At 38.7% G+C, this 23,671-nt stretch overlaps 1 protein-coding gene across 4 annotated transcripts in view; it reads right to left on the bottom strand.

Annotated features, from left to right (window-relative positions):
* The window catches only part of LOC133518025 (protein furry), a 206,040-nt gene that overhangs the window by 170,736 nt on the left and 11,633 nt on the right, over positions 1 to 23,671 (bottom strand). For 2 of the 4 annotated variants that reach the window (XM_061851586.1, XM_061851568.1), the window contains exons 4-20: positions 21,907 to 22,058; positions 21,631 to 21,830; positions 21,013 to 21,228; positions 20,247 to 20,370; positions 19,953 to 20,174; positions 14,880 to 15,114; positions 14,167 to 14,788; positions 13,791 to 13,974; positions 13,381 to 13,586; positions 9,150 to 9,349; positions 8,882 to 8,955; positions 7,185 to 7,306; positions 6,821 to 6,908; positions 6,569 to 6,660; positions 4,221 to 4,352; positions 607 to 771; positions 296 to 445 (exon numbers count right to left, since the gene is read on the bottom strand). In XM_061851586.1, coding sequence (XP_061707570.1) covers positions 296 to 445; positions 607 to 771; positions 4,221 to 4,352; positions 6,569 to 6,660; positions 6,821 to 6,908; positions 7,185 to 7,306; positions 8,882 to 8,955; positions 9,150 to 9,349; positions 13,381 to 13,586; positions 13,791 to 13,974; positions 14,167 to 14,788; positions 14,880 to 15,114; positions 19,953 to 20,174; positions 20,247 to 20,370; positions 21,013 to 21,228; positions 21,631 to 21,830; positions 21,907 to 22,058 — 3,184 coding nt within the window. The remainder of the gene's footprint in view (positions 1 to 295; positions 446 to 606; positions 772 to 4,220; positions 4,353 to 6,568; positions 6,661 to 6,820; positions 6,909 to 7,184; positions 7,307 to 8,881; positions 8,956 to 9,149; positions 9,350 to 13,380; positions 13,587 to 13,790; positions 13,975 to 14,166; positions 14,789 to 14,879; positions 15,115 to 19,952; positions 20,175 to 20,246; positions 20,371 to 21,012; positions 21,229 to 21,630; positions 21,831 to 21,906; positions 22,059 to 23,671) is intronic. The other 2 variants (XM_061851577.1, XM_061851596.1) reach the window with 2 other exon arrangements.

Consider the following 23,671-nt stretch of genomic DNA (forward strand, 5'->3'; position numbering starts at 1 on the left):
TAATCGCTTATTTTATTGTATGCTCGCGAATGAGCTTTTGCTTTGAATTTAGAGTCTGTAAGCTCACTGACATTTTTTTGGTATCTTGTTATAAAATTATATACAATTTCCCAAGAACAACTTTCTTGTTGAACAATTTCTCGTATCCTCTGGCTTATCTGGATGGAATAAGAGCCAGTTCCACCAACCACAGTTAACAGACTGATCAACGTCACGCAGCAGATATCTAGGAAACTTCTCAAACGCTTTAACGGTGACAGACTGTTTGGTGCAACCAACCCTAAGAGATGGTCACCTGTTAGCGAAGGTCTTTCGTTGCGCTATGAGGAGCAGCATTTTGTTGAGGTTGAGTCGCAGCGCGTCGCGCCGCCGTCGCCGCCGCATATTTTCCTGCTTGCGGTCCACGGCTTCCCTCAGGAGAGGCACTAGCTCCTCCATCAGGTCCCTGCATATTTCATAAGTTATTACACTATTCCAGGCTCATGCTTCTTTCGAAGCATAAATATCGTTAGTAGTAGAGGGTAATGATTGCCGTTAAAACGGCCAAACTTTTATCTACGTGTATTGGACGATTGTATGCATACTGCGTATATATACGTTGCTTACTTGAGCGCGTCGGGGTTGATGTTGCCGCAGGCGGCGATGGCGGCGTCGCGCACCTCGGGCACCTCGCAGCGCGCCAGCGGCACTGCCAGCTTGTGCAGTGCGGCCGGCGCCGCCGCACCTCGCGCCTCGCCGCCGCTTCGCTCGCTCAGCGAGTCCGGCGACGAGCTGCCGCATACACGATTCGTACAATAATATACACACAATAATACAATAATAACAAACTAGCACCAAAGAGAATTGATTGCAATAGAGAGGTAATGTCTAAGAATAAAACGTGCCCCTTAGTTTGACATCCAAAACAGATGGCGCTGTACTACACCGTATGTTTAGCGGTCACTGAATTGTCAAACTTTTGACAATCAGTTACCGCAAATTGTATGGAGCTGTATAGCGCCATCTCGTTTACCTATCAAATTCGGAGCACAAAATTGTCTTAGATTTTATACATCTGTCTCAATCAATGTATATTTGCTAGCACTAAGCTCATCTTACAATTGAATGTCCATTTTGTAATATGCTCTACATAATACGTTGAAAAAAAAAACAGTGTTTAGTAAAACTGTATTAACATATCAGTGCTAGGCGCCCCATTTTCAATACAAAATGAACACACCTAACGTATTCTTGGCAGTGAATGTGATTCTACAATAGACATAAGAAATACTTACATATTTAAATACACGCGAACAAATAAATGATTATTGAAAACGTATTGCGCTACAAGTTATGGTATCATTTTTGACCATAATAATTGCAACACCGTACATCTTGAAGGCAAAAACTAAAAGGATATTTATTTTACTACATTTAACTAATAAGTATCACTAAAAAGCTCAATAAACACAAACCAGTTAAGGTATTGATATAAGCATGTATAAAATGTAAAACTTATCATAATAACAAGCTTTGCAGATGAACGGCTTTGACAGACACAAATGGACGTAGACGAAATAAAAAGACCATGAATGACTTCCTGTAATACATCCAATTGGATTGCAACTGCATGTAAAAAAAAACACTAAAAAATCAAAGTCACCAAGCTTACAAATGTCATACTTTACAAATAATATTCCAATATTACATGTTTACTACGGGTCAGCAAAGTTTTGTTTGCGCTGCCAGGCTACCATTATACTACTACTTAGTACATAGTAATTAAACAGCGTCAACAAAGTAATATTATACTGATATCAGAATTAGAGACAGCCAGGAGTAAAGGTGGCCCGATGTGCAGAATATCCGGTAATTATAAGGTATTAGGCAAGTTCGTATTCGGCCGAATTATTCTGTTAAAGTGCCGAGTTTTTATTGTTTTTCTTGTAGCGACACTGTTAAACGTGATGTGCTTTTCAAGTTCTCTTTTCCATCAATGTTCCGTTTATTCGTTGTCATTAAAACATAATTATGATGGGTTGATGATATATGTTGAATCTTGTTTATTTGGAGTGTTGGAAATTTGTTTAAGGGCCCTTGCCGTTTGAACTGGTTATTTCTAGGGAATTGCCTAGGAAGCGATTCATCTTTAGCTGATAAGTATTTGAAGCGTTTTCAAATGATTTATTCGAATAATACCGATGAACCGAATAATTCTGCCGAATATTCGGTACGGTAAGATCTGAACCGAACATTAAGCTGATTATTCGTATTCGAAAACCTCCATATTCGGCCCATCTCTATCTAGACAGGAGTATTTACGGTAAAAATACATATAAGCTAAGCCATGTAACTAAGAGTAACCTAAGGTCATAAAAGTTTAACGAAAAAGATTGTTTGACTGATTGTTACTGTCAGTTTACACTAATTTTAGATATTATGAATTTAAAACTGAGGGCCTACCTCGAACACTGATGTTCGCAAATTGCGGGTATCTTTCTCTTTTACTACGTAACTAGGGTGACAAAGAAACTATCTGCTACCTATTCACACTTAAACCGCTAAACCAATTTAAATAACATTTGGTATGGAGATAGTTTGAGGCCCCGGGAAGGGCATACTTAGGATAGTTTTTATCAATCATCATCATCATTCCACGCAGATAAAGTCAAGGGCAGAAGCTAGTAAGTACTAACCCCCTTATTCATAAACGTCTACTAAAGTTAACAAGCCGCTAATAATCGTTTGTCCCTTTCCATCATACCAATACGTCGGAAAGGGACAAACGATTATTAGCGGCTTGTTAACTTTAGTAGACGTTTATGAATAAGGGGGTAAATACATATCTGGCCTTTTTGATACATGGGAACCAAGTTTAAATTACTTCTCCGGTTCTAAGAGTTGAATTCTTTACAGCTTTTAATTATTCTCCAAGTAAGTTACTCTCTATTTTTGTACTCTACTGCACTGCACTGTACTTTCCTTCTTTGCAAGTCATGAGCCAAAACTCAATGGGTTTTGTGTTTTCCAACTAGGACAATTTTAAGTAAAAAATAACAGTGTTCTGTCTAAATTGTCTTATACAAGACTGTTGCATGTATGAGGCTACAATAACGAAATTTTTAAAATATGCTTCAAAAATTTAAAAGCTTAGTTCAAATGAAGTAGGTAGCAGTATGATTATGATGAGGTACAGGCAAATTCACAAAATCTGGGATAAAAATCACTTAACAAAAGACATCTATCGTTGCGTGTGTATAGTCCGTATCATGTTTAACTTTAAAGGAATTTTTGACATGCACATCTATATCCGCTTTGTGGGTACAGCCTCGGGAAACGGCAGTTTTATGCACTCGATCCAAACAATTTATTACCAGCTTTAGTGAATCGTCCTGTAATAAGTTTCCAACACTAGCATCCTCAATAGCAATATGTAACGGACCAGCCGACGCCTCCACGCGGGCTGGCGTTAACGAGTACCGTGACATAAGCAACTGAGAGCGACTAAAACTAGACTGCATTCATGAACATATTAAAACGTGTCATTTACAAACAAAACAAAATAACAAAGCCCGCTACGTTAATACCATTCAGTATGAGTGTGACATGTATGCGTCGTTTAGGTATGTATGTACCTACTGACTGACGGAAAAATGTAATACAAGCACATGTTTTGTGTCAGAAAACGTAATTTTTGGCCCTTTTAGTAGAGAACTTTATTGTAGATGATACATGTGCGCTAGCTGTGCACAAAACCTTTTGCGTGAAATGAGCGATGACGACAGCATTCAGCGACAAGTAGGTCACTGTCATACAAATTCCCATACGAATAAAAAATTGCAGCGCCGGTTTCATCTTAGTTATTGTGATGTTTGACATAAATTTGTGATAAATGATAGATTAATTATATCTACCCGTAGCTCAAATTCTTGATAATAGTAATAAGGAGTCAGTTGTAAGAATGCCTTTTATTAACGCTTTTAAAACATACTAATACTACCAATCCATCGTTCAGCATCTAAATATGTGATCAATAAAATATGTTTGTTGGTGTAATTTTTAGCAGATATCACAAACCGTTGAAATATGACGGTGAATGAAAAGCTCTCTCATTATAGGGAAGCACAAGATGAGTGGTGTGACATATAGTAGGAGGGGAAAGGAACAAGATGGAACCGACGCACGCACGATATAATGAAGGAACGAATGCGACGTGCACATAGCGAGCGACAAATGTCCACCTCGTCCGCTTGTGATGTTTGTGTCCGCGCGCATAGCTTAAAGGCAGCGTGAAGAAGCCGCCCGGCGCGTTGAGGCTCTCGCTCGAGGAGCTGAGCGCCGCGCCCCCGAGCCAAGCCTCCGCGTCAGTGCTACTGAACAGAGGATTATGTTGCGCCGCAAACATCCGCCCTTCTGCTTCCACACCGCCCTCCCGCCGCCGCTTGTCAAATACCATTGCTACCCCAATTCAATATTTATTCGTATCAGACTCAACACTATGTTCACTCGGGTTATGCGATGTATACAAACGTTGGTATGTAAGTTGGAATCTAAGCTATTTCAGCAGCTACTTAACCCAAGGTACATAATATTCATATTGTTGACGGCAAAAAGAAAAACGCGAGCGACAATAAAAGTTCATATTATGGGGGATCAGAAAATGTTTGCAAAAATCTTTTTCCTTTTGAAAGTACCCCTCGTCTAGATTAAAACAGATAGGTAATAGAGTTAACTGAGTTAACAGATACAGATAATAGAGATAACTGAGTTAACTATTAAAACAAAGTTTCAATAATATAAATTATTCATCTTGTAAGAAACTATAATTAAGTATTCTTGCAAATATATATTCACTATCAATGTGTTATTTTATCAAAATTTCATTCAAGAGACACTTTTATTATCGCTAGGGTATTCAAAATGGAAGTGGAGTTTTAAATGTCACATTATAACTGAAACTGAGTTTGTAGCTCAGTATAAAAATACATAAAATTCATGCGCTTCATACATATATTAGGAGGCAAATTTAAAAATATGACTTATCTTCATTCAGTATTCATTATATGGTCATTTAAATCGGAGCTTAATTTCAACAAAACTGCAGAGCTGTGGATACCAGGGCCTTTTAACTTTAACCCTCACAGAAAATTTACACCGTCAAAACAAAATAAAAATGTTGGTGGTTCTTAGTTATAAAACTTATATCCTTTAATAGCAAATTTAGATGGAAGGGTCTGACTTGAAACAAATACCTATGATAAAAAATTCGACCCAATGTAAATTAACTCCTCTATACAGACCGCTATTCTGTTTAACAAATGTATATATGCAAATTAATATTAAATTATGTTGGTATCATACAAATATTATTTTTACATAAATAAAACAAAACTAAAACCAATTCAGTAGGAAATAACAGATTAATAACATTGTGTAACAATCAAATAAATTGTATATTTTATTAAGTGTTTAAAATAGAAGATACAACCAACAGGGCAGTGATGAAGATATGTGGACGGTATCTTACTAATCTAAGTTATAAAACTTATAAATATACTCACACACGACAATTTCAAATTTTCAAGTCAAATGAATTGCAATAAATCATTGTTGTATAGTGTAAAGCTACGTGTTCAAGTAGAGACATGTCCGATGAATAGATAACTACATGAACAAAATACAATTTACTTCTCACGACTAAGTATTTGTTAATAGACGTGCTAGATTTGAACTCTCTCTATGAACATGTCTCTACGTGGCGACATAGTGTTAGCAAAGAGTTATTGATTGTACACAAAAAACAACTCTTTGGTATTAGCATAGAGAAATAAGTAAGCTTAAAGTACTCACTCCATACGTACAGTCACGTCTGAAAATATCGATACAGACGAAGTGCCAAAAATGTGTACACGACCTTATTGCCCATAAATTAAGGTGTATACATATCTTTGGCACTTTGTCGTTTGTTTCTATATTTTCAGACTTGACCGTACATAGATAAAATCCTATTTATAATGAGTTTTTTTTTTTTATTCGTAGAATGTAATGGTTGAATTAAGGTTTCGTATTCCAAACTATAATTGCGTACATGTCAATCATTTCATGTATGGGCTCCCACTCAACTTTAAGATTCATTTCGATACGCTGTAGTCAACTGTAAAAAAAATTACCAATCACGTGCCGCCGCGCCCCCTTACCAATTGTCATTAATTATTTAGGTTTTATAGTATAAAGAAGTTATTATTTTAGATGACTCATAGAAAAAATATTGTATACAATAGTGGTATAATCAAGCTTTTGAATCTCGTACCTTACTTAGGCAACTCAGCAAGCTTCGTTGCCTAAACACGGTACTCGACCGAAAAGCTCTCTATTATATGACGATTGTATAAAATACTATTAAGCGAGCTTTCCGAACACTTACGTAATAAGATTTAAATATTGTGTTTAAAACTTATAATAATGAGTTTTACCAAACCTACCATACAAGTTATTATTACTAAGTAAGGGGAGCCATGTTCAGTGAGCACTCATAGGTTACTTATTTCTCTATGGTATTAGTAACGGCGAGTGGAGAAGTGTTGGGTACCTGAGACTAAGGTCGGGGCTGGCGCAACGCACCACGGGGCTGGGCACGGCCGGCACCACCAGATACGCCATCGTCATATAGTACTTCCACACCTGGCCACACAATTGTTACATCATTATATTATATATATAATTAACTACAACTAACTCTCCATATATTTTACTATTTACATACAAACACAATTTTTGTATATATTTAACTTGCGAGCAATCATCCAAAAAACTTGTACTTACATCTTACAGACTATCTCACCTGCATATATCCGTCCCTTTCCTTTTCTGGCTTTCTCGGTAGCGCTGGGCTTCTCGACAAAAGTGACGCGCGATTATCGTTCACGGGCCTGCACATAGTAACATGACACAAATAAAATTAATCGGTATCATTTTATATTAGATCATTCATTCGGAAAAAAGTTATTGATTGTAGAACAGGTGTGAACCCGATCTTGACAGAGGACTAGGTGGCGCTATATGGGTCCATAAGTTTTAGGGCAAGTGTAAATGTCTTTTCTATTAATAATAAGTCTTCGACGAAAAGTGTATCTTGAAAACAGTCATTCGGTATTGTAGCATGAGTACCTACTGTGTCAAAACACAAGATACCAGTGTCAACTTACGCAGGCTCTATGATCGTGTATAACGCTTGTATCCGGGCGTGCAGTATGGGCCACGCCTGCAGCACGGTGGCGGGGCAGCGGGACGGGACGCGGCTGCGCTCCAGCAGACCGAACAGGATCACCTGCAACATCAAATGTTTAACTTTATAGCATGATATATAGATCAATTTACTGTTTTATATAACAGGAGGCAAACGAGCAGACGAATCCCATGGACATCCGCAACATCAATGGGGTTGTACGTGCGTTGACGGCATTTAAGATAGGAGAACGCTCTTTTCTTGAAGGTTGTATCGGTCCGATGATACCGCAGGCGATAGTTCATTCCACAGTTTAGCTGTGCGAGGACGGAACTCATTAGAAAAACGCACGTACACATTGAGGACTGCCAACCATCTAAGTGGTGAAGTGTTCCAGAAAAATTAAGGGTTTCACTTCAGAATGAGAGATAATAAGCTGGAAACTCTTAAAAATCTAATCATAGATCGTGTGCGCGTCGTTACTAGTCGGAAGTAATTCAAGATATAATGTAAAAAAAACAGTTTTTCGCAAATATCACATTTTCTTTAGCTGCAAAGGTTGTATCTTTATTGTATCTATGTACGAATTAAAAAGCATACGATTTAGTACAAGTTGTATTTCTAAATGTTTTGATGCACTCAACTATTTTCAAGATATAGGGCACAGAACGCACAGCGGTCATCCAAACGTGTAATGCGAGGTCAAACTGATAATATCTATGAATAAACGTTCTGTAATCATTGCCTGGGAAAGGGTTAGCTAAAATTTGGCATACTTGCGAGAGATTGAGTAATAAAAAAAAACTGGATGTATTGATGTGATATATTATAAGAATCGGCTCAAAAGCACTTTCATTTATTATCACACACGATAGGCTTCTGAAAAAAAAAAATCACATAAAAAAGATGATGTCATAAGTCATAACTCCTCTCCATTTTTTTTTGTTCTACGGGTCAAATTGATTCAAAATGTCGATTGATTTTTATGCTTTTATAGAAACTATGAGTAATAGAAACTATGATATCCGCAAAAAACGATTTTTTGACATTTGTCACACCAATAGGGTTGTTTCCATCTACAATCTTAGGGCAGATTAGTAGAATCTCAATAAATCTGATCTGATGACGTCGCAACGCACGGTTTGACACTGGGCTATAACCGCGAAAATCGAAGTTCGTCATTGCGGGCATTTTTCTCTGTCATTCTAATTACGTCTTAGTAAGAGTAAAAGAGAAAGATCCTCACAATATGCGATTTTCGGTTTTTGCGGTAGGCCCCCCGTTTTATTTTATAATAATAATAATAACCACAGTCCTTCGTCAACCAGGAGGTGGGGATGACCGCCCCGGCCCGCAAGATTTTATAAGGATTGAGCGAGGAATATTCCAGGGTGATAGTCGGAGTCCCCTGTGGTTCTGCCTGGCTCTAAATCCGGATGTTGTCGGCTTTATTGATTTATGTATCCATGCCAAATTTCAGCTTTCTAGCACTAACGACCACGGAGCAAAGCCTCAGACGGAAAACCTCGGACAGACAGACGGACATGGCGAAACTATAAGGTTTCCTAGTTGACTACGGAACCCTAAAAAAACGTTGCTATACGTGAGCTGACTATATTACACAATCTCGAGGTACCTAGCCCATATAATAAGATTAATACTTAAGGGCACATTTACCTCCCAAGGATCCGCTCCGTTTGAAGCACTGCCACTCCAACTGTTTTTAGTTGATGTATCGTCATGTTGAATGCCTAGAAAATAATGTGTTTTATTAAATATAATAAAAATTTAAAACCTAATCCGTTTAAGATGGATTTTGGAGTAGTGCAAATACTGTGCTAAATACGTGGTGGAAACATTAAAATGAAATGCATCAGCACACAGCGCGCATTCCTCCACTATAAAACCTAGCTTCAGGAGGCTCTTGGCCCAGGGGGTAACGTACCAGCAGTCCAGACGGCGTGACTGCGCTCGGCTACGCACACGAGGTCGGGCTGGCCGACGGCGAGCAGCGCCTGCTTCTCGGCGGGCGGCAACAGCGGCAGGCAGCGCTCCGCCAGCGCCGGCACGTGCGCGTCCGCCGCGTCGATCAGCGCGCACTCCTCCGTCGTCAGACCGAGCTTTTCCAGGAGGCTCTTTGTTTCCCTGTAGCAAAGCATCAGTTGATAAAAATCGTCCTGAGAAACGATGTACCGTGGTCGTTTACTTTAGATTATAAGAGCTATTTAATACATAAAAGGAGGGACTTACTGTGTACATTTTTTGTTTGTGTTAGTTATACTGCGTTTTTTTAACATTGTAAAAAGCACTAAGCTCGAGGTCTTTATGTAAGACATTTGACGCCTTAAAGTACCTTAAACAGCAATTTGGAAACATACAATATCGTTTGCTACATTAAAATGAGATTTTTTCATTATTTATTTCTATATACTACTTACAAAACACATTTATTTTTAAAAGTCTGTCTTTTATTTTATAAATTACTTATTTCAGATTGGAAAGGTTCCATAATAAATAAGTTCTAGGCAAAAATTCACTTTTGGTACAAGCTTTTAAATTTGCCCGATTGTACTTTTCTTACCACAGGCAACTAATACTCATCGAGACAATTCTAAAAACCCCAAACACAATTAGGTTGCGTTGTTTCATCACAGAGATCATATGGCCACCTCATGTCTCCATCATCAGATCAGCTCGATGGTACCATAATATTGCAATATCCCACGACTTACATAGGTACAATACAGTGTGTGGTCCCAAAACCGGGGCGAAAAAATTAAATGGAGATTCTTTAGATCATTTCTAGTAACTATCACTAGAACCTAATATTCGTCCATAATTTTGGAGAAAACAGCCTACAAAATTAAAAATCATAGGTTATGTATTTTTCCGTCGCGATATCGTCGCCTGGTCACTTGGTACGGGGTGCCATTGACAACACGCGGTAGATTTAAACTTTTTGTGACATGTACATTAAAGAAGTTCACATGTTTGTTTTTCAAGTTTTTCTTTAGAAACTCTTTTTACATTATCATAGTCTCCATTACAAAGCGGTTTTAAATGAAAAAACAAATTTGATTAATTAAGTCACAGTTAGTTGTCACGGGATTTATTTTCGTTTGATTTCATTTTAATTATGGCTGAACCATTCGATTCACGGGAGTTTGTGGATATGATATAATTGTATGGTGAAACTCGCGGTAATGCATTACGATTTCCAAACAGAAGGCATCCGAGGAATGGTCGCGTGATTACAAATGCAATACAACGCTTACGTGATAACCGTCCTCTTGTCCCTGGACAGCATTACGAGGTCAACCAACCTCAAAATGTCAGTCCGCAATTAGAAAGAAGAATTATTAGATATTTTAGACAGCGTCCTACTTCCAGTACAAGAAAAGTTGGTAGAATATTTGGAGTCAATAACCGCACCATAAATAAAGTAATGAGAAGAAGGAAGCAACATCCTTTTAAGTTTTTAAAGGTCCATGGTCTTTTACGAAGAGATTTACCTATTCGCACTGAGTTTTGTAGATGGTTTCTAAACATGCACCAGGAAGATAACAACTTTTTGCATCATATCATCTGGTCTGATGAGGCCACATTTACTCGTAATTGTATGTGGAATAGGAGAAATATGTACTATTATTCTACTATCGGAAATAATCCACATGTCATGAGAGAATTGGCTCACCAATATCGTTTCTCCCTGAATGTATGGGCAGAAATCCATAAAAATACAATAATTGGACCAATTTTTATTGACGGTGCACTTAACGGCAATAAATTCATAGAACTTATTGATGGGCCATTAACGAAATATCGTTTGAATTTACCAGTAGCACGTTTGACGGCGCACCAGCACATTCTGCCGCACGGGTACGTGAAAAACTGAATGACATTTTCGGAAATAAATGGATGGACAACTTTGGCCCACGCCGATGGCCCCCTAGGTCACCTGACCTCACACCTCTTGATTTCTTCTTATGGGGAGCTGTTAAGAATTATGTTTATGCAGAAGAGAACGATACTGTAGACATCCTCAGATACAGAATAATCGAGTCTTTTCACATGTTGCATTGCAACACAACGTGGATCTCGGAAGCGTTCACAATAATATCATCAGGCGTTACGCTACTTGCGAAGAGCGGGGCGGTAGACATATTGAAAATGTATGTATTTAGAGATGCGACATGTTTTCTTCTTCGTATCTGTATTTGTTATTTGTACAATAAATAAACTATTATTGACTAGCAAAGTGGCTTATTTTATCTTGAGTGCAAAATAAAAACTTCAGAAACTGATAATAACTTAATAACTATTTAAGTGCTGAAGCTTTCTATTAGCCGACACAACCATGAAATGTTATTGAGACGTTTCGAACAGCTCCGAATAAGTACGATGCAGAACGAACTCAATCGGGCAAGTTGAGCGTTGTTTGCATTACATTGAATTTACGATTAAGTTTGTTAGAAAAAAACCGAAAGTGAAGTTTTGATTAAGTGTAACAATTATTATTATTATTATTTATTTACCACACGTACAACTATTTTTACAGGATACTAAGCCTAATACAATAGTGTAACTATTTTAACAATCTTGTTTATTCCTTAATTATATAGTACCTGGGCGACCGAGCTTTGCTCGGTTATAACTATTTATTGTAATATGGTGGTGTATAGGTGATAATCTTAACTACATTTTTTTACTAAATTAAACTTGTCTAAAACAATAAAAATTAAAAAATTATATATAAACTTGAACATATAAAAAAAAAAGTTTGTCACCGGGCGAGATTAGAACCCGTAACACTCGTTTAACAGTCCGCGTCTTAACCCGCTGGACCAGACGGACAGTGGCCGGCAACACGAAATTAGCGACCATATTTTGCGTCGAAAGAAAAACGCATGAAAACTCGAAAATACGCGTTTTCCCAAACATAAGACTAATCTAGATCGATTGTTTACCCCCAAAAACCAAATACCAAAATACCAATATACCAAATTTCAGCAAAATCGTTAGAGCCGTTTCCGAGATCCCGGAAATATATACAAGAATTGCTAATTCTGAAAAACTCATTCATCGCACACGAAAGTCAATATTTTCGGCAATTAAATTGAGGGTACGCAATGCTCGAGCCAGCGGAGCCTTACCGAGCAGGTCCGTGCGCCCGCGCGGCACCACCAGCAGCCGTGGTCGGCGGCGGCGCCAGACATACCTATCCGGGACACACAGACTCAACCCATTCAGGACTACGCTGTTATAAGTTTTGCCTCTGAGTATTTTGAATACGTATGCTGCCAGACATAAATCTCTACGCGCCTGCAGTTCATTGTAACCCACCATGCCCAAGAAGAATAGCGTTGGATATATGAGGGGGTAAAACGGATATACTCCATACTTCCTCAAATACAAGAATCGAATTAACTTATTCTGAATGCGCTCCACCATTAGTTGATTTTTTTTTCGTGCGGAGCCCAGATGACCGCGTTACATTCGAGGCTACTACGAACCAGCGCGTTGTATAAAGCGATGATTGCTCCTATGCTGGTAAAACCCTTGGAACGACGAAGTATAAATCCCAGCATTCTGTATGCTTTCTTACCAATAACGGCGATATGATCCCGAAACCTTATATCAGATTTGAATTTAATTACCGGTGATCTATAGAGGCTCTGTTTTTAATATTATCCCCGGTTTTGGGCCACACACTGTATACAGAAGAGCAAATTGCTGGTGAATAGTACTGGCTACGAGATTCTTACTGTTCAAGTACTCGCCGTTAGCAACATGAGAGCAACCGGAGATGGGATCCATATTGGGTTGCATACAAGTTTAAGTCATATCTTTGATTCGCATAGCAACTTGTGTCATAATCATCATTGCGGATTCAAATGAATAGTCATATTATATTGTGTCATAAATTTTTAACCATAATATTTCATGACATACATAGCAGTTGTCATATATTTTTTGTACTAAATACGTGGTGAAAACATTAAAATGAAATGCATCAGCACTCAGCGCGCATTCCTCCACCATCAAACCTAGCTTCAGGAGGCTCTTGGCCCAGGGTCCCTTCGGTCGTGTTTTAATTTATCGCCACTCGTTTCGAATTTCCTATTTTTCACACTTGTATCGCCATGTACTACTCGTAAACAAAACCCTGTCCTCACCTTAGTATATGCACGGCCAGCCGGCGCGGGTACGCCTTGCACTGACACAGCATGACCAGCGCGAGCGCCTCCGCGCCGCGCACGACGGCAGCCAGCGGCTCCGGCTTGGGCACGGCGGGCGCCGGCGCCGGCTCACCGTTCTTCCAGCTCGTAATCAACTGCAGCAGCATGCGCAGACCGTTTTCTACCAGTTGCGGCGATGTGTCCTGGTCAGACAAATAAGTTGACTTACGCTTCTTTTTTTCAGCTCTCTCCCAAATAAGTGTAAAAAAAATGTTTATATCAATTTAAAGTCATTTCAAGGCATTAGAAGAACTAGGTAGAAGACTTTGACTAGGTAGTCGTAACGTCTTAAGTTTTTTTTGTCAAAATGTACTTGTAGTTCAAAATAATGGGTAGTTAGATTTGACCTGGACTTCTTTCGCCAGGAATTGCGTGAATCCCGCCAGCACGTCCTGCCGCCACTCGGGGAAATCCACGATCAGGGTCTGTAGACTCTGAAAGGAGAGACCTCGCAGCTCCTCGTCCATGTGCACGGTTAGCCGGCACAACAGGTCCACCAGCTCGCTCGAGCTCATTCCTTCGGGAATCAGTCTGCAAGTATATAACACGTGGCTATAACGAAAACACCATTAAAACAGAAATCAGCAAAAAAACGCAATACCAACATATTCCCTACATCTTAACTTAATCTTATGACAACGAATCAATAAGTTGAACATATTTATTTTAACGTTTAGCAACAACACTACTACTATTGCTTATATCAGTATATTAAAAGCATACCTTGGTATAGCAGCAACACATGTTCTAAACAAGTCAATCCTAGGTTTTCTTTCGCCAGTATTTATCTCCTGCTCCTTCGTCACGTTTTGAGTGTTAGTTAACATTAGCGGCCTTCCATAATGAGCGTCTAAGGCACGAAGAATCTCCACTAAGACTCGCCTAACGTACGGGAAGTACGCGCTCATTCCAATAGATCGTGCGGTTTCGTCAGTCAACATTTTATTGAGAAACGTCTTTTTAACGCGGAGAGTATTCCCCGAGGGCAGCGTCCCTGATGTTCGTGGCATGGGCGGCTCCCCTTCCTTCTGCTGAAGGCTATCTGCCACGACCAGAAACGCACGTAGACCAATGGACATTCTTTCCGGGGTCATTATTATTTTAATTGGTCTACCAACCATAAGGAGATCAAAGACGATCTCTCTCATAGCAAAATCTAATCGCTCCTGCGCTATGAATTGTATAATCTTGACGAAGATATTTAAGGGAGTATCACGTGGTACTACGCCTTTCGACCCTTTGGGAAACAGTGAGTTGACTATACTTTGGAGTCGAGATTGCGTCGCAGAGTTGCTTTCGCATTTTATCCTTATCATGTAAACCCATAGCAAACGATATAAAGATTCTGAAAGCAGAAATATCATAATCAATTACACTACTTAAGTCCTCATAGAGAGTGACATTCCAATAGTTTCTTTATACGGCTCAGCACTTACCTAAGGCCACCCTGCACATCTTGGGATCTCTGTTTTTCAAATGCGACAGGCACATGGCAAGAAAACAGTGCCAGTTCGCGAGGAAGAACTGTTTCTGTGACACGCAGAGCAAGCACGTGACGAGCGGGAACAGCGCCAGCCGGTGCTTGGACTTGGTGCTGGCGTCCAGCGTGTGGCTGTACAGCATCTCGACGAAGTTTTTTAGGCATGGCACGTTCACCTCGTTCTTCACAGTCTGCAAAAATATTTTTTTAAGCTGTAACCTCTTGTATGTGTATGATGTAGGATAATGACAGAATTTAAACCAGGGGTCTCCAAACCCCGGCCCGCGAGGCGTTTCAATCCGGTCCGCGGGCTTCCGGCCCGCGAGGCGTTCCAATCCAGCCCGCGGACACCCAACGCCCACGGCCCGGCCCGCGGGAGGTTGCCAAGAGGATCCCAGGCAGGGGTTCAGCGTTCAATGAAAGTGGAACTGCTCCTAATAGCAGCTAGCCTCAAAGACAACTAGACTCCGCGCCACCACCGATGGTGGTGATGAAGGTGGCCCGTGTGAAAGTTTCTGAGGTGCAATATGGCCTTCAGGTAAAAAAGTTTGGAGACCCCCGGACTAAACATTTTATCTAGTCTATGTCAACGTAGAGTTTTGCTTGGATGTTAATAAAATAGTATGGCTAATACAGTGTACCAACATTAGGTAATTGTAATATTAGTTATAATGACAGTTACTGAAAGCCTGACAGAAACATACTTTTGGCACAGTCTAAGAAATAATACAGTCGGTTGACGAAGGCGTCTAGACAGAGCAACCGTGCGGGGTGCGAGGGGCGGCAGGCGGGAGGGCGGTCCCTGAATTTTATACACGCCATTGTTAGTATTCAGGGATATGATTTTGAGCGCTGACGCGTGTCTTGTAATTATCAATCAATTTGTGCACAGTTAAAATATTGCATACGACATGTGCTAATTGTTTGTTTCAGTGTAAACAAAAATATATCATATGTTATCAATTTTTAAATTCAAAATGGCGGACAATTTTTATAGCTTATTTTAAGAAATGACCAGTAGTTTAAGACTTTATTTAAAAAGCAAGAAATTGTTTCGTGCTTCTGTTTGTATATGTATCATGTAGTATTTGATGTTTTAATTATTTTTGAGTCATCGGGTGCCGCCGATTACAAAAATGACATCCATTTTGAAGTCCAAGATGGCGGACATTATTTTTTCTTAAAAATCGATATGGGTGTAATATCCGAGGTTCCTCGACGAAAATGACGTCCATTTTGAAATCCAAGATGGCGGATATTATTTTTTCTTACAAAACGATATGGGTGTCATCTCCGAGATTTCTCGGGGTTCCGATTACGAAAATGACGTCCATTTTGGGGATGCAGATTTAAAAAATAGAATCCATTTTAGAATTAAAAATGGTTGACATCACTGCTACACACATCAACACCCATTTCAAAAAGTGACGTCCGCCATCTTTATTTTCAAAATAGATGCCTATTTTGAAATCGATACCCCAAAAACCCAGAAAACAACACCCATGACGACTTTTTCAAAAGAGTGACGTCCGCCATCTTTATATCCAAAATGGACGCAATTTGTGAAATTAGTACACATACATACATACATACATAGCTGAAACCTAAAAACATTTCCCTCCTCTTTTGGGCAGTTGTGTAAGTCTGTGACAACCGTGTAAGGTAGATGTAGTGTAGGGACGCCCGGCCGGAAGCAGGCGGGCTGTCGATCGCGTGTTGCGTTCATTGGTGTAAGGTAGGTACGGTAACCTTGAGCGGTGTCGGCATTTACGCAAACATCAAAGGCGTCGGCCCACTTTACTTTACTTCACTGTGCTTTTGGCACGCAGAGTTTGTCTGTCGTCTGTCCCAACAAACGTGATAAGCGAAAAAACATATGTTTTAACATAAATGAGTTGATTAAAACCTGTGAAGAAGGGCAAAACTTTTATACTTGAAAGCATCATACGTATCCCCAGGAAGAGGATCACGAAGTGGGCCATCAAAACAATGAAACATACATTTTTCATTGAATTTGTAACGAAGCAACGACGAAGAAAATTCACCGAATAATATAAAATACACAGATAATTCTGACTGATTTTCATTAAAGTAACATTTAAATAAAAAGCGGCCAAGTGCGAGTCGGACTCGCCCATGAAGGGTTCCTTTATGACGTATTAAAAAAAACTACTTAAACTACTAGATCTCGTTCAACATTTTACCACTTTGGACACACATTTTACCACTTTGGTAGTGTCTCTCGCGCAAACTATTCACTTTAGAAAAAAATTATATTAGGAACCTAAATATCATTTTTGAAGACCTATCCATAGATAACCCACACGTATGGGTTTGACGAAAAAATTTTTTTTTTTACTTTTATGACGTATTAAAAAAAACTACTCACTGGATCTCGTTCAAACCAATTTTCGTTAGAAGTTTGCATCGTAATGTATATCATATATTTTTTTTAGATTTTTCATTCTGTTATTTTAGTAGCTAACAGCTAAGAGTACCTCTCAGCTACTTTCTGACTTTAACAATGAAATTAACGAGCACATGCATGAAAAAAGGCATGTACTCGTTGTTTTCATTGATTTCAGCAAAGCATTTGAAATGCTAGATTATGAAACATTGTTTTACAAACTAGAGCAGAGCGGTATACAGGGCCCTTTGATTAACTTGTTAAAAAACTATCACAAAAATAGACATACACTAGTAAAGATAAACAACACATACAGTGACGAAATAAAAACCGAAAAAGGCACGGCTCAAGGATCTATAATCGGCCCAACTGAGTACTTGCTGTATGTTAACGATATGTGCAACATAATAACTAAAGGCTCTGTCTATCAGTTCGCGGACGACACATGCATTATCACAGCCGACCGCGACATAGCTGCCGCCGAGCGCACAATGCAATCTAATTTCAACACCATCTGCAAATGGGCGCACGACGTTGGTTTATTAATTAACGCGCAAAAGACGAAAATAATGCATATTCGTTCGGCGCACAATAAAACTGCTCGTGATATTACTGTGGTGGCACACAAACATAGCTGCCTGCACCAGCAGAATATCACAACGTGTAACTGTGAAAATATCGAAGTGGTCACAGAACACATGTATCTCGGGTTAATAATCGACCACAGATTCAACTGGGGGCCGCATATTAACTATGTGTGCGATAAGTTAAGAGCCATTCTAAGCAAAATGTCAATCCTAAGGTATAAATTACCGTACAAAACCCTACGTATGCTGTACCTAGCCCTCGCTGACTCGGTGATCGGTTACGCTTTGAGTACTTATGGTAAAACCTATAAAACATATATAGAAAAAGTATATAACTTACAAATAAGATTATTGAAGACACTTGTACCTAAGCATATCAAAAAGAAATACGAAACAGAATATGCACAACTTTTCAAATACTGTAATGTACTTCCGGTTCAAAATAAGTGTAAACTAGCCATACTAACTGAAGAATATCACTATGTTACTAAACTAAAAGTAAACAAAAGATGTACAAAACTAAGAAGTTTACAGAGACAAAACAAATATTGTAAACCCAAATATAATAACATATATGGCACTAGGCTGTATACATATATATTACCTAAAATATTAAACGATTTGCCAGAAGATGTTCGTGTAAAGTACTTAAATGGTAAACATATAAAATGTAATTAAAACGCACTTATTGAAATCAAACGACACAAGCTACTTATACTAAGAATCCTACAATGTTTTCTTTTTTTTTAGATTAGACATAAGACGTTAATATATGTATTGTTCTCTGAACTCCCCATCGGCACACAAACCTCCTCAAGGTTTTGCCTACGATGGGCCTTGTATTAAATTCTAGACTAAATTGTTTGTTTTTCAATAAATTAAAAAAAAAAAAAAGCTACAGGGGGGGGGGACACACTTTTTTCACTTTGGGAGGTTCTCTCGCGCAAACTATTAATTTTAGAAAAAAATTATATTAGAAACCTCAATATCATTTTTGAAGACCTATCCATAGATACCCCACATGTATGGGTATGTTGAAATTTTTTTTTTTTTTTTAATTTCATGACGTATTAAAAAAAACTACTTACTAGATCTCGTTCAAACCAATTTTCGGTGGAAGTTTACATGGCAATGTATATCATATATTTTTTTTAGATTTTTCATTCTGTTATTTTAGAAGTTACGGGGGGGGGACACACATTTTACCACTTTGGAAGTGTCTCTCGCGCAAACTATTAATTTTAGAAAAAAATTATATTAGAAACCTCAATATCATTTTTGAAGACCTATCCATAGATACCCCACACGTATGGGTTTGATGAAAAAAGATTTTTTGAGTTTCAGTTCTAAGTATGGGGAACCCCCAAAATTTATTGTTTTTTTTTTTCTATTTTTGTGTGAAAATCTTAATGCGGTTCATAGAATACATCCACTTAGTAAGTTTGAACAGTACAGCTCTTATAGTTTCGGAAAAAAGTGGCTGTGACAGAATCGGACAGACAGACGGACATGACGAATCTATAAGGGTTCCGTTTTTTGCCATTTGGCTACGGAACCCTAAAAACGAAAAGATTCCGCACATTGGTAACTGTATTATAGTAAATATTTTAAGGAATAATCTTTATTTTGTGCCCTCATTATTTGACAGCTTTCCAGTAGTTGCGAACGCTAATCGTGCACGCTCCCAATAGCAAACTTAATCTTAGAAAACGGACAGGCTATAATAAAAAAATAAATTAAAAAAAAAAGTTTTCATGAGGTAAAAGTGGCCGTCACTAGACTGATGACCAATGTCACCAAACGGATAATCAGTTGCCGCTCTATCGGTAGATCGGTACTTATATTAACATAATTGTCTCGAATCAAAATTAAGTACCTAACAGTACATATAGCCTATATGAAGGATCGAAGTGATATTTTTTCAGCTGTTGCTATCACAGTGCTTTCACGTCTTCATGATTGTTGTAAAATAAGTTATCTCGCCCATAGGTCGTGTTATCTATCACATTAATGAAAATTAAGTTAAAATAGTTACGGCAGCGACCGGAACTAGGATCTCGACAAACAAGCCCGCCAGAGCGTGCCTGATGTCCTTATCCTTGACTTCGAGGAAGTACTGCGCGCACTCCTGCAGGAACTGGAACGACGCCTCGAACTCCTCGATGGGCACCATTTTCACGCGGAAGAACTTCATACCCATCAAAAGGGATATAATACTTTGTGTCGTATGCGGCGAAGGCTCGCGACTTTTCAAATCCTAAAACAGAAATAGAATATAAACAGTTTATAGTTTTAAATATTTGTCTGTGCTTAGTATTTGATATAGTACCTTGAGTTCTGCAGTGAACCGCTTCTTGACTGAAGCAAAACGAGATTGCGCTAAAACTCCTATTACTTCAGCGTAGAGATCGGCTATTATATGCACATTAGCGGCATTTGGGTTTGATTGCAATCTGTAAACAATAGATAGAGATATTAATTAGTGTATGCTTAAAAACCAAACAAAACAAGGGTTACCGTTATCCCCACTATAAATCGATTTCATTTTTGAAAGATAACATATAGTGACTAGGCTACACAAAACAAGGGTTACCGTTATCCCCACTATAAATCGATTTTATTTTTGAAAGATAACATATAGTGACTAAGCTACACAAAACAAGGGTTACCGTTATCCCCACTATAAATCGATTTCATTTTTGAAAGATAACATATAGTGACTAGGCTACACAAAACAAGGGTTACCGTTATCCCCACTATAAATCGATTTCATTTTTGAAAGATAACATATAGTGACTAGGCTACACAAAACAAGGGTTACCGTTATCCCCACTATAAATCGATTTCATTTTTGAAAGATAACATATAGTGACTAGGCTACATAGCTGATCTACAGTTTGCGCATGTAGTTCGATGATGTGCACTGCCCTGCCTACTGGAACAGGTGCGGGAGAGCATGCAGGGTTTAATTTTGCTTCTACAGATTCCGTGCACAAACTGTATTTGTTAAATAATAACTTCGCTTCAAGCAGCTCTTTAAACTAAAACAGTTAAACGTTAGTTACTTATTTAAAACGTTATCAAATGATACATACCCTTCTTTATAATTAAAACGCTTAAAAGCTACATTTTCAATGTATTGGACCAAATCTTCATGGCCTGGATGAAAAGGCAGTTGTTTCAGGACCTCTATCAGAGCTAGGCAGAAGAGGAACTCTACGGCGAGATCGCGCCTCTCCGCCTGCAGCTCCTCGCAGCTGCGCTCCACCGCCTCCGTGCCCGCTCCGCTGCCCGACACGATGTAGATGATACTACAACATTACATCGTGTTAAAATAACCCCAAACAAAAGAATCGTAATAAACCACACCAAACTGTTTTGTTGTACCTTCCTTTATATGTAAAGGACCATACTACGCGTGTTTATACAGGGTGCTTATTTAGTCACCTGCAATAATTTACGGTCACCTGGAATATATAGGTCATACTGAGCAACTTTTACTATGGGGCCAACCCCGAACTCGCGAAAAAAATTACTCTCCCATAGAAAATATCAAGGTCAGTCAGACAGCCAAAATATATGAAACAGCCAATTTTTTTCGCGTTTTCGGGGTTAGTCCATAGTAAACGTTGCTCAGTATCACCTATATATTCACTCATTAAATGATTGCAGGTGACTAAATAAACATCTTATACTGAAACATGAAAATAAACCTTTTATTTCTTAGATCTTGGTGCGGTTTCTTTGCTTGCTCGCTAAGTTGAGGAGAGTCAGCCATCTGTCTCTCCAGCCAGCCAAATAAGGCGCGCAGGAGAGATGGCAAGCAGTGTTCGGCGACGGTTCCAAACGCGCATAGTATTTGATCCAGCTGTGGATCTTCGCCACGCTGCAGTGTCTTGTTCAAAGGTTTTTCCTGAACAAGAAAGTATGGATTAAAATTAAACACTTATTTGTATTTTCCTTGCATCACAATAAAATGATATGCTTACTAGTGGTTCGGCCATGACAGCTTCCATCTTTCGTTCGGCTTGGACTGTAAACTCTGTAAACAGCAGTCTCATGACAAACTCTCCGGGTCTGAGATCCGAGTCTGGAGGCAGCATCACTGGGCCCTTATGAGAGCCCCAAGGGAGCATAGAACCTGAAGTATACATAGAAAGAATTAACATTTAATCACTTCACGGCATCCTGCTGATAACCGTAACCATATGGAAACGGCATCCTGCTGATAATTGCGATCAACACTCTATACCTATGTACATGATGATGAAGCGTAGCGAAGGTCTACGTTTTGACTCGTAAATCTGCTTTCGTATGTTCTCCTCTAGAGGTCGCAATTCTCAACCGATTCGCGTGAAATTTTGTGACCATATTCTATAACTAAATAGATTTTATTTGTCGATCCAGTTTTTGGATTTTTTCAAAATGGCGGAGTCATGGTACGTCGCGCCTAAACAAATAGCCGTATCGATATCATAAAAGTTTCTTCCTTGTGAGATATGTTTATAGAGTGATTTGCGAAAAATTCAGGTACTTTAGAACGCTGGTTTAGGGGGTATTTAGATATTTAGATTTCACTCGAGAATAAGTAGCTTCATTTCCATGTGTCACATATATCCTCCCGTTCGAATACGTTCGCTTTGCAATGATGAGGTTCTGGGTACCAACCCCGACAATGGATTCCTTTTCCTTTTTTTATTGCACTTTAATTTTCTATTTTTGAACTAAACTTTGTAGCAAGGATAGGGAGGTCCCTGGATCTATTCCCTGAATTGTATTTTTTTGCATTTTAATTTCGTATTGGTGATTGTATTCGTTTCAGTTATTTTGCCTGAACTTTTTTTCTGCTGTTAAAGTTCAAGAAGACGGACCGTTGCGCAGGCTAAAACGGGAGCGATGTGTCCGGGTCCATGTTCAGAATTTTTCGGAGCAATTTTTGCACTTAGATTATTATCGACTTTGGCTTTTCTATACGGACGTAGATTCGAAAATTGATATTATTTTAGGAACAGAAGTTTAAACATTAATGTATGTTAGAATACTTTGATTACCAATATGAATATCATAGTTAAAACGGGGAAGCAGTTTTCTAACATTTTCCCCCAGTCCCGGCAGCATGTTCCGAGAAGGCTGTTGTGGCAGAAACTTATTAACTTACTTTATACCATTAACATTTAATTGAATTGATTAATTTATTTATTCTAATAATTTGTTTCTATTTTTATTGTGTAATTATTATAATAACGTCCTGTATTGTAATATTGAGTTTATTATGGATTCATGTCCGAAATAAAAGCTTTTAAACTCTTTTTTTACACAGTTTTGGTGTAGATAGATTACTAACAGCCGACGATGCCTGCTATATATAGATCTTGTCTATAAAAATACAGGGCACGAATTTACATATTTATTATAAATCTCCTGTTGATATTTTAGGAAAGGTATTCGACGTAGAAAAATGTGATTTAGCGAATTAAATTACCAAATCTTATAGAGATAGAACACTACAGAGTGAAGCTCTGATGACCCTCCTTTTTCCGACGAAGATGTTGGTGGTTATACTTTTACCATTCAGGGGATGACCTACTGACCGTGGGTGTTTGGAAACGGGAGGGGGACTATTTTTTCTTCCATTCCCATTCTGTCGTTGTTAGATTACCAGTCAGGGGCCGCATATTTGTATAAACCTAGATCAGTTGAACAGCTTGCTACTTCGTTGTGCGGTATTTCGAAAACCAATTTTTATCTATTAGT

The sequence above is a fragment of the Cydia pomonella genome, chromosome 1, assembly GCF_033807575.1.
Source record: "Cydia pomonella isolate Wapato2018A chromosome 1, ilCydPomo1, whole genome shotgun sequence".
Classification (NCBI taxonomy): Eukaryota; Metazoa; Arthropoda; class Insecta; order Lepidoptera; family Tortricidae; genus Cydia; species Cydia pomonella.